This window comes from Nesoenas mayeri (genome assembly GCF_963082525.1).
Source record: "Nesoenas mayeri genome assembly, chromosome: 22".
Lineage (NCBI taxonomy): Eukaryota > Metazoa > Chordata > Aves > Columbiformes > Columbidae > Nesoenas > Nesoenas mayeri.
The window spans coordinates 4,888,968-4,900,446 of NC_137572.1; the positions used below are offsets into that span (position 1 = coordinate 4,888,968).

Genomic DNA, 11,479 nt, shown 5'->3' on the forward strand with positions numbered 1-11,479 from the left:
GACTTTTTAAATACCCTCTCTAGGGGGAAATAGTTCTGGACATTCAATGAACATATTTTGAAACAACCAGTGGTGGGAATTTCAGTTTTAACAGTGATCATATTGAGTGAGCCTCGTCCAGAGAGGCCGAAACGCTTTGCGAACAGGAGCAAAGCTCCGAACCTCACTGTACAGATAAGAGGGGAGGGGAAACTGAGGCACGGTGCTGTGCAGCGACTCGCCAGGATGAAGCAGCAGAGATCTGGATGTAAATCTCAGCTCTCTACTCCCAGTCACCTCCCACAGTCTCCCGGTAAGTGTTGGTGGGTATGTACTGTCCGGCAGCCCGTGTGTTATACAGCAATATCTTCTTTCACCTCTCCCGCTGTCCCGTTGGCTCCACTGAACTCTGGGGGCTCTCTGCCTTGTTCCTCCTCTCCCTCTTCCTCGTTGGTTGTCTGTGTGCTCAGGGGGGTGGCGCTGGGGAGGTGGGCGATGAGCTGGCCCTCCCGGCGGGACTCGGCCAGCTCTTTGGCGCAGCACACGGGGGTGTTGGTCTCGTACGTGCTGTGGAAACTGTTGTAGTCGACTTCATAAAAATCCTTCTCCAGGGTCAGGACGGGAGTGAAGCGATGTCCCCACAGCACCTCGGTGTCCATGTAGGAGCTGCGAGCCTGGCAAGTCATCCCTGGGGTGGAAACAGAGAGATGGTAAATGCAAAGCTTCCCTACGTGCTCACCCAACCACTTCATCTCGTTTAAAAGCACTTTCGTGTTATCTCCGTACCTGATTGCTCTGGGACACAGAAAAGGTCTTCGCTTTATAAGCCTCACAAAAGGCTCTAGCATGAAAAGCTGAGCACTCAAAGGGACGGACTCATCGCTGTGTCTTCAAGGATGTTTCCTGAACCTCGTGCCACTGGTACCACTAAGCAGCTTCTCTCTGTCCTCATATTGCTCTGTTGAGGTGTTGCTTGCTTGGCTCATACTAACAGCACTTCTGAGTTTTGTCAATGTGCTTCTCAGCCCCAAGGATCAGAGTTTATTTATTTGCTTTGCAGAGCAGGGGTAAGTGTTCAACATTGGCTGAACTGTGAACAAATTACCCCCTAATCACCTGCCAATGTCAAGGCTCACATGTTCCAAAGATTTCCTTGTTCTAATTATGTTGTGATTTTGGAATTAATTCTGGTGAGATTTGGAAAACTCAACCTCACAAGGAGGGTGAGAAATAGGCCTGACCAGAATACATTCCAAACATGCACTTGATCCAGTTCCTGGCCAATATTTCCAAGTCTAACTCCTGCAGCCCAAAGTACACAAACAGAAATCTAAGGGGGAAAATATCAGTGTCAGGTGCTTCAGGGAAGAGCACATCACATATTCTCACCATTGCGAGCTCAACTCAGTGACTGAAATCCCAGAGTAACCAGAAAACTCCTTTCCTTAATAGAAAAAATAAAATAAAAATAAAATAAAAATATAATAATAATAATAATAATAATAATAATAATAATAATAATAAATAAAAAGGCACCTTTGTGAGCAGACAAATATTTTGTTCTCATAATTGCTACAGTCCGTTAAAAGACACCCACACAGGCAAGTGCTCCAGAAAGCTTTACTTGTCTCTTATTGCTTTCCTGAGTTTAAAGCTATCAGGCCAGGAGTGTATTAGTTGCTTTTGGTTCTTGAAAGGGGAAAAGAGGGACAGTGACACATGCAACACTGAGAAATTTCCAGCTCTCTATCGCGGACTCAAAAGCCAATTTTTTCCCCCCAAGAAGATCTGCAGGAATATTTGCTTTTGGGCAGGAACAACAAGTACAGAGTTAGTCACAGCGCTCCAGCTTCCTGCTCCGGAAGGAACCAGGGAGCGCAGAGCCTGCTGTGAAAAATACAACCGTGCAAGAAGAAAATGATTCCAAGTGTTATTGCCTTAAGGAAAAGTGTTTCCTCCAAGCTCTGAGTGGTTTCAAAGCCCAGCAGAGAGCAGGAGAGGGTCCTGTGAATGAACCGGCTCATTCTCATTGTGCCCTCCCAAGCGCTGCATCACGTGCAAGTCCCCAAGGCCAAGCTGGGGTGTCCCTGCAAATTACGGGGGCTTGAGGTGCCCCAAGGGAGCTCCTGCCTTAGAATGAGGGTCTGAAACAGCCCCTTCCCTGGGGAGCACCCGACAGTGACCCTGAACTCCAGAGACACCATCTCCTGCTGTAAATATTCAATTAAGGACGGAAGGATAACCAGCTTTCTCCAGCCTGCTGCGGGAGCCGCTCTCTGGAACCCCAGGGGTACGCGGAGCCAGCACAATGAGACAACTTGTAATGGCTCCATAATCCCATTCAAATATTCCTTTTTGCACATGTGCAGCGGTGTTTTAATTGCATAGGGACATACTGCTTGGCGACTCCTGCATTACCCAGTAAACAACAGCATTGTGTCTGCTTCCAATTCCATTAAGCGCCTGCCTTGCAGGCTGCCCTGTGCTCTCCAGCCTGGTTAATTAATGCATCTGTAATGTCCCTAGCTAATTATTGCCTCTATAACTGCACAAAATGACAGAAAAAGGTGTGGAAACAATAAACCTTACTTGGATTGAGAGCACACGGATGCAGCCAGTTTCCATTTGCGTCCAATGTGCTCTGTGCCCTCCAGGCTCTAAACATCCACCTTCCACCTTGCAGCGTCACGGAGGAATTCACTAGGCTAAGATCTATTATTTGTGGCTGTGGGCTCTCCGCAAAACTCAGGGAGTTTGTTTTGTAAGTCTTGCTTACCCGAGTCCATGGGACATCTTGGGTGTAGCGAATCATTATATCAAATGCTTCCATGCACCAACTTTGCTGCTTCTGCTCTTCTTCACTGTCTTGTGCAACTACACCCACCCGAAACGCTGACATTTCGGGCAGCACAAGGAACATTTCAAACTCTCCGAATTTCTTGCAGAAATAATCACAGTATTTATGGTAAAGGCCCTTAATCCTTTTCTTAAGTAGATATAACTATGCATTTGGGGTTTAAATAGTACAGATAGTTGGTATAGTTACAGAGAAGTGGTATTTGGTGACTTGGGCATTCCATTTAAACAAGCTCCGTGCCAAAGGATATCCTCATTTCCCCTTTGTCGGTCTAAGTAGACATGCTTCAAAACTAATTTAAATATTACATCATGGAGATATTAATTTTTCAAGTGCATTGTATTTTCCAGATCATAACACCATTAGAAGTTTAATTTTCTCCTAAACAATCAGGTTTAAAAATGAAAAAGTATGTTTAATATAATTATGTTCATTCTGTCAGTTGTGGAAAATGCGAAATGATACGTGAAATCTTCAGCTTTCAAGTTTTGGTTACGGCTTTTTCATCTCTTAATTTGGCAGCTTAGCTTTCAGTTGCAAACAAAACTCAGTTTTAATTGAAATCAGCAAAAGTTTGTACAAATGTATAAGCAGATGTACCAAATTCTCAATCAAGCTGGAAGCAGTTCCAGGCTTTTTAGAAAGCTGGAGACCAGAGGACTGTCTCCTGGTTTCAAGTCCTGCAATCAACTTTCCATGGACTTTTAACACTAATTTCATTAGGGCAGAATCCTAAGGAGTGGAGTTTTTGGCTGGAATTCCTCCATCACAGGATCAAGAACAGGATTTGTGCACGTTCCTGTTTAATGCAGCCATAGGCGCCTTTCTAAACAGCTCGTTTCTGGTTTCCACCCGATTAAAAGAAAATATATTGATGTGCGTATTAAACCAGGTGTTTCATTACATTTGAGAACAGAGAGAAACTGAGGAAAGACTGGTGTGTAAAATAGGTGTCGGGGACACCAATAAGGTGCTTTTCTGTCATCAGAACGAGCTGGGATCACATTTTATCCAAGACCAAGGCACGCTAAGCTGTGCTGACACAAAGCAGCGATGCGATGGCTCGCTCGGTAAGGAGCCGGGTTTTCCTTTCCTGCCCAGTGCTCAAAGGGAGCTGCGCATTTCAGAACGTCTCATCGCTTGCGGTGCTGCTCATTATGCAACTGGAGCAGCCGCTGCCTGGAAAAGTGGTGATTTCTCCTCATTTCCAGGTCTTGTATTAGCCCCAGGTCACTGGTTCGAATCAAACTTCATTATCACAGGCCAAATCTAACTGCGTTTGCAGCTGTTTGGTTATCCAGAGGTGAACCAGCAGCCTCTCTCCAGCTGTTGGAGGATGCATGTTTTGTCAAACATAACCAGTGTCTTGACTGGTGGTTTAATGGGAGAGGGCAAAGGGACCACAAAGCACGATTTACCACCCCAAAAATCGCCACAAGCATCAATTTGATCCCATTTTAACAGTGCAGCTGAATCTCTCAGCGCTGCTACAAAACCTGGACTTTCTCAGTGGGCAGAGACATCCCAAGCCCTGGGGCTGTCAAGGCAACATTTTTCATCAGCCTAAAATTAACTCTCCTCATTTAAATGCCACGGAGCTCAGTGATTATCTGCTGGCAAAATGTCATGGGGACGCTGGCTGCATGTTGGCTGTATCTACAGTTCAGACACAGATACTGCTGGAAGCGATTTCACTTCTCTGTCCTTGTTTTCATACACTATTGTACACGAGATGACTTTTCCCCTTGTGCCGGGTGCACTAAACCTGCAGAATTAAATATACTGAGCTCCACCTGCTCCACAAGAGCACAGAGAAAGAACTGATGGACTCAGAGGTATAGTGACACACTGATGTACATTAGGATGGCAAGGAGTAGTTACAAAGATTTCAAGTTCTATCACTCTAGTTAAGCAATACATGTCTTCAGATTAGCATCAGCATTGGGACAGTTATAAAATTTATTAGTTCCTTTATGTTAATTAGCCCACAGAACACTGTTACCTCCAAAAAGTCAATATTCCTCCAACTTGAAAAGGAATATTAGACCATAGGAGCGTGGTCCTCCAATTACTTGTGCTGTCTCCTTTAGCGGAGGACACGGCTGGGCTTGATTCACTTTGATTTTTGTGCCAGAGGAGAGTAATAGGATTTTAATTTATCTGAATGCTCCCCAGGCGTGCAGGAGCTCATGGGCACTGTAAATGGGGGGAAAAAGGGGATCTTATGGTTTAAAGACCTTGGATTCAATTGCCACATCTCTGCCAGGCACAACCTGAACTCCAGTCTCACACCATGGAAGTTTAAGCCCCTCACCAAGGTATTTATGGCGACTGCAAATGCACCTCAGATGAGCAGCAGGAGAGCTCAGCTCATGGAAAGAATTACTTGAGACGTCTCTTTCTTCCTTGTAATTACATAAGCAGTTTCTGTAACAGTTCTGCAAGGTCCTTCTTGCAGAAAAGAAAACTTATCTATATGCAAAATGCAAAACAAACCAAGACAACCCAAACCAGATGATGAATGCACAAAGACTCCATTTAGTCATTTCATCCTTCCTTCGTTCTCTCATTAAAATAATGATTAATTTCAAGGTATCTTATGTTGTGACTACTACTTTTTGCCCTATATTTACTGCCAGGAAATTTTAACTATGTCCTCTGCAAAGGGGGATAAATTGAGGTACGAAAAGAGCTGCTGTTTGTCTACACCCCTACATAGGGATAGGATGAGGCAAATTACTTCTAATCATTAAACCACTTTCTATCACCGACTCTAAGCCAGAGGTATCCATGCCTATCCTTTCCTAGGGGTTTACTAGACCTAGGCCTGGTCTGTCAACAGAGCTCTGCTTTCTTTTTGCCACTGTGGGAAGGAGAAAAGCAGCGAAAGCAAAAATCTATTCACTTTGCAAACAGACTTTTCCACCATCACATTTTTCCCTTTTCTTGCGGGTCAAACGCCGACCAGCTGATCTTGACAAGTGTCTCTTTCAGATAAGGCAGAAGAGAATTAATTCCCTCAAGTAATCTCTGTGACCAATTCATTAAGCCGGCACCGTGGGTGATGCTGCTGCTTCCCGGATGCCCGCGAAGCAGCGCTGGAAGTCAGGACACTTGTCATCTATCTTGATTTTGTCTTTACAGTGCTCATCTCGCTTGGCAACGATCACAACAGATCCGCCCAGAAAATCAGGCTCCCTTTAGCATTTCTTAAGCTCTCGTGGGGCTGCGGTACTTCAACCACACTAAAATATCTATTGGGAAGACCCCAGTCATGGGGTGGTTGGTGCAACAGCTGGGAGTCCCTGAAGAATAGTCCCTCTCACTAGAATAATGCAAAGTGTGTTTTCTTTCTTAGCAAAATAAAACCATCACATTTGAGGCTGGCTGTTCAGTTTCTTGCTTGTTGCTGTTCTTCAGTGTGTTGTTACTCATCCTTTCAAAACTTCAAGTCAACTTGAAAACAAAAACATGGCTTTAAAACACAATGCTTCACTTGGTAAATAAAACAATGACTTGAAGTGTTCTATAGTTCTCGTTTCAAGCTATTTACCACCTTTGCCTTCCCCTGAGTCAGAATTAAACTTAAATGTCAGTGAGAAGAGCCACTTGTTTGAGAGGAGACAATACATTGCATTTGTCATGTGTGTATGGTTGTTAAAGCGACTGGAAATAGTTATAAAACTGCTGTTTCAGTGAAAAAAATCCACACTTTCAGCCAAGACATTACATTTACATTTCCTTAGACATTTGTACATTGACAATCACCGTTTTGACCTGCTTTCAAAATACCTTATGAAAAAACATATAGCTGTCTCTTCCTCCCTAGTGCAGGATGCATTTGCAGCATGATTTGCTGTTGTCTGTAAAGACGGAATAATTCCCATTTTACATAGGGGTTACTAAGGGAAAAAAATGGCCTCTTGCATTTTTTATACCACCCTGAACCTGTCCAGGTTGTGACAGTATCACCTCCTAGAAGCCACGCTGCAAGTAAATTATACAATGCCCAAAAGCAGATGAATACCTGATAGGAAGAAAAGAACCTAAACAATTTGCTTGAAGCAAATTTTAAGCTATGGAGGTAGGGATTAATATCCCCAAACTGCTTTATCAATATGACAAAGTGTGAGGACAAAGGAAAGCGCAAACACTGGGCTTCTGCAAGCTGCTATCGTGGCAAAACATCACCCCCCCACCCCGGTTACCATATGTCATTCCGAAAAGCACCTCAGCCTCTGAATCAGAGAGCAGCAGCATCTGAGATTCACTCTGCGCCAAGTTCAATGCAAACTGGCTCTTCTAGCTCCAATTTTGGAATTTCACAGCCTATCTTCTGAGACCAGACTAATCCATTTTCACAGATGTATGCTCCTTAATATCATTACACACTGGCCTGTACAATCCCTCTGGGAGAGGAGCCCATTTGTAAAGCGATATTATTCCGGTGCCATGCTTTTAATTCTGAGGTTGTTATTGGTAATGACTTCCTCGCACACATATCAGCCCGGGCTGAGCTTTCACAAGGGGAAGGCAGCACAGTAGATGTTCAAACAGAATCCAATAGTGTCACTGATGAGCAAAGAGGCTTTGGACAAACAAAGAACTGCATTCCGTGTTCACGTTAGGGGGTTCTAGTATCTAGTAAATGTTTAGGCTCCAAAATAAGCTTGCGTTATGAATCTTTGCCTTTGATAGTCTTTTCCACCCACCCCTTCTTTTGCTTCACCTCTACAGTATCCTGCTGGGAAAGAATATTTGCCTAGTAACGCCAAAGGAATTCCACTCGTACAACCCAGGTACGGCGCAGTGTATACATCACCTCCCACCAGCGCTGTTTGGAACAATCAGCTATTGCTATTCACCTAATGACTAAAGGGCGATACTGGCAAACTGAATTAGCTCTCTGGAGAGCTGCCTGTGAGAGTGAAGCTCTGGGATGCAGGAATTTGAGACACTATTTCCCCTTCCATCTGGCTATTAGGAGACTAAGAATGGCAAATCTCAAGGAAGAGACAATATTAATAGTAAGCAAGGGCCAGAAGCTGTGAGATAGGATGCTTCTTTCATCGCCTGCCACAAACACCCATAGGAGGAAACGGAATCAGCTGAATATATGTCCTAATCTACCCATTACACAGCATTGTTTTATGCTGTTAAACAGCTGCTGGGTTCCAAGAGTCACAAAAGCAGTTTCTGTATTTTTCCCCTTTGAAAACACATGTCCTGCCTCACGTGCAAGTCGTTCAGTGTCAGCACATGCTGTTTTACAGGGTATAGTAATATTTGGGCACTTCCTTCATAGCCTCCATTAAAAAGCAACATCACAGCAATACCTAAAATAGCACAGTTACAGCCAACTGTTAATACGGAGGAGAAACGGAGAAAGGGTTGCACCGGGGATTTTGATCACAGAAAACAAGCGACCTCATGGATTCCTTTACTCTGTTCCTTTTTACCCACAGAGCAGTTTTAACTGATTATGGACAGCTTCTTGGCTATCCCCTTCGGCTGAATCCCAGACTTACAAGAAGAGTATGAAATACTACAACATGAGCTATAGGACCCATCTTTTAATTGCTAGTTATCTCAGACCACAACATCCCACCTGGATCAGTCACTAGAGAAGGACAAATCCCAATATATTCTCAGTCCAGGTGACATTAAGAGTAAAATCTTAATGCCAAACTCCACTCCTTTGTTCCCCTTCCCCCCTCAAAACTGTGACTGACTTTTGACAAGTCCTTACCTGTTGCTTCCACCATTCCCTCCAGGATGACAACAATTTCAAACTCCTCCTTCTCCAGCTGGGTGCGGGACATCTCCCAGAAGGGGCTTTTCTCATTGATTTCGTGAGAGATGATAAGAGGCGACACCAAGAACAATCTGTCGTCTCCAGTGTCAAATCCCACGTTGATGTCTGTTTGGTTCAAGGGGATGAACTCTCCTTCTTTGGTCTGTTTGGACTTGATCAGTTTGGCTCTAATGGAAGCCTCGACAATATGGGAGTTGCGGAGGTCTCCAACTCGGAACATGAGACAGAGCTTCTCATCCCTCATGGAAATCACTGCGTTGTTAGAAAACATGAGGGTTTCAGCCCTCTTCTTTGGTTGGCTGATCTTGACGAACATGCATCCCACCATGAACGCGTTGACGATGGAGCCCAGAATAGCCTGGATCAGGAGCAGCACGATGCCCTCCGGGCATTTCTCTGTGATGACCCTGTAGCCATAGCCAATTGTTGTCTCAGTCTCGATAGAAAACAGAAACGCAGAAACAAATCCACTGAGATTTTCAACACAGGGGATCCAGTTCTCATCTTCAAGATGGTCCAGGTCTCCCCGGATATAGGCAATGAGCCACCATATGAACCCAAAAAACAACCAAGTGATGGTGTAGACCATAGTGAAGACAAGAAGATTAAACCGCCACTTGAGGTCCACCAGCGTCGTGAAGAGGTCGCTAAGGTACCGATAGGTTTCTTGGACATTTCCGTGGTGCACGTTGCACTTGCCGCTTTTCTCCATGTAACGCTGACGTGGCTTCTTACCTTCTGCTGATATGAGGCGAGTTCGGTTGGTGGCAATGGGGACGTCATCCCGAGCCTGCTTGGGGATCTTCTTAGGCTCTCTGGATGTCACTCCAATGTCCATGTCCTGGTTCATGAAGATCCTAGAATCTCCGGCCATGGCTGGGCTGAGAGAGTATAAAGAAATAAAGTTTAAGATAAGAGGAAAAGAGCTGAGACAAAAGCCATTTCATTTTACCGCCTGAACCATCGTGACAGACCAGGACAACATTGAACTGGATGTTAAATACTGATTTAATACACAGGCTCTTCAACCATGAACCAGCTGCCAGTTACTCTGCTTAATGCACTAGTGGAACCTCAGGAAATATGACAATGAGCATAGTCTGGGAGTCATGAAATAGGTAAACCTTGTTATGGCTTAATTTTTAATGTTCCTCAGATTTTTTTAACACCCAAAATTTGTTTTAGATAGGAACTAGGAGCAAAATAAAGGAACATCAACATATATTTTCAAACGAGTTTTTAGGTGCCTCGAGTTTTAGGTGCATATCAAGAGAAACCTTAGAAATGCTGAGCACCACTGTCTACATAAATCTCACATCGGTCTGAATTATGCATGAAGGTTTCTTTTACAGTCAGCAGAGAATGGCACCTCCAGGGATAACATGGAGTTTAGGTGCACTGAATCACCTTCTGGAAGTAACCAGCCCCTGCCCAAAGGAAGCCAGGGCTATGAATGTGAAAAAGGCTTTTAAATCAGCATCTTGAATGATGTGTCTGGAGGTGTGATGGATCCAGGGCTACTGTTAATCAGATATCAGAACCCTCTACTCCATCTGACATTAGACAAAACCACTGGATGCTCTTAGAGATGTGACAGCTATTAAAAAGCCCACTGCCTACATGCAAAACAACGCTTAACAAGATACAAATAAATAATACAAAAAGATGGCTGCGATGATTTTCGTAGGTTATAATGCAACATCCTGTTTACTGAGATGACTAGATACTCCTTTAAATAAAAAACCCACACATGCTCTATTGAAAAATGAGTCTTGACTCTGAATGCAGGGCACAGACAAAATCTCTGTGAAAGACTACCTAAGAAGCCTTAGGGATATCAAAGATAGAGGAGCAATATTCTCTATGGCGTTCACTCTCTGCATTGTCCTCTGCAAATCCTATTAAAACCTAGCTAAATCTATTACTGCTCCCTCTATCTTTAATCTTCTTATGCGTCTGTGAATGAGAAAAGGTGTAGAGATACAATTAAGAGTATCTTGGGAGAGACAATTTTAAGATTGAGCAAAGTAGCTTCATCTTTTTGCTCTCAAAAAGAACAAAGGGTGGGTGGGAAGGAAGCAGAGGCAGGATGAATAAATGAAGCAACAAATTTCCACTTCCATTCTGCTGTAGCCAAGTCTGGTTAACAGCAAAGAATTGCTCTTAGCCCTCAGATAAGTCACCATCAATCACTGCTCCAACGAAGCAGCCAGCGCCTGTTGCTGGAACCAGCCCCGCTGGCTCCTGTCTCCAGGGAGCCCAACCATCTGTCCCCAGCGCGGTCCCAAGGCTGCTTCGTGCTGGCAAATGTTCCTGGTTTAAGGGTTTGGGCCAGGGCTGAGCCAGCACAGCCACAGGAAGGGGTAAATAATAGGGATTAGCGATGCCAGGATGGTAAATTAGGAGAGATCAGGTTTGCACGTCATCCTGGATGTGGGGTAGATAACCCCAGCACTGCACTGGGCCCTTCCCCAAACAGCAATATCAAGGATTTGGGCAGAATATCGACCTCTCTTTCTTCCTCTTCTGAAGGTAGGACCCCTGTGAGCCAGCTCATGGTATATTTAGATTCATCCTCAGCCGTTGTCTCCTACTTGTTGCAAATGCAAATCTGCCGGCCCATCGCTCTGCCTCGCCGCTGCCTTCTGCTGCGTGTCTATTGACACACGTGCAGATGCTGTCAAACTATAAGGGTACATATTGACTCGCACTTCACAACATGGGAAAGCATATGCCAAGTGCAAGTCAGAACAATCACACACTTCTTGTTTGGTTTTGCTGTGTTTTTTTCCTTTTTAATAGGGAAAGAGGCATCCCATCCACTGACT

General features: G+C 44.4%; 1 protein-coding gene across 1 annotated transcript; it reads right to left on the reverse strand.

The window, feature by feature from the left end:
- Positions 1-332: 332 nt before the first annotated feature.
- Positions 333-9,531, reverse strand: KCNJ5 (potassium inwardly rectifying channel subfamily J member 5; the record flags this gene model as incomplete). Its single annotated transcript, XM_080357895.1, has 2 exons — positions 8,586-9,531; positions 333-667 (listed from the first exon to the last, which is right to left on the reverse strand). Exons 1-2 carry the CDS (start codon positions 9,523-9,525, stop codon positions 333-335), a joined length of 1,275 nt encoding a protein of 424 aa, XP_080214021.1. The 5' UTR covers positions 9,526-9,531.
- Positions 9,532-11,479: the final 1,948 nt, after the last annotated feature.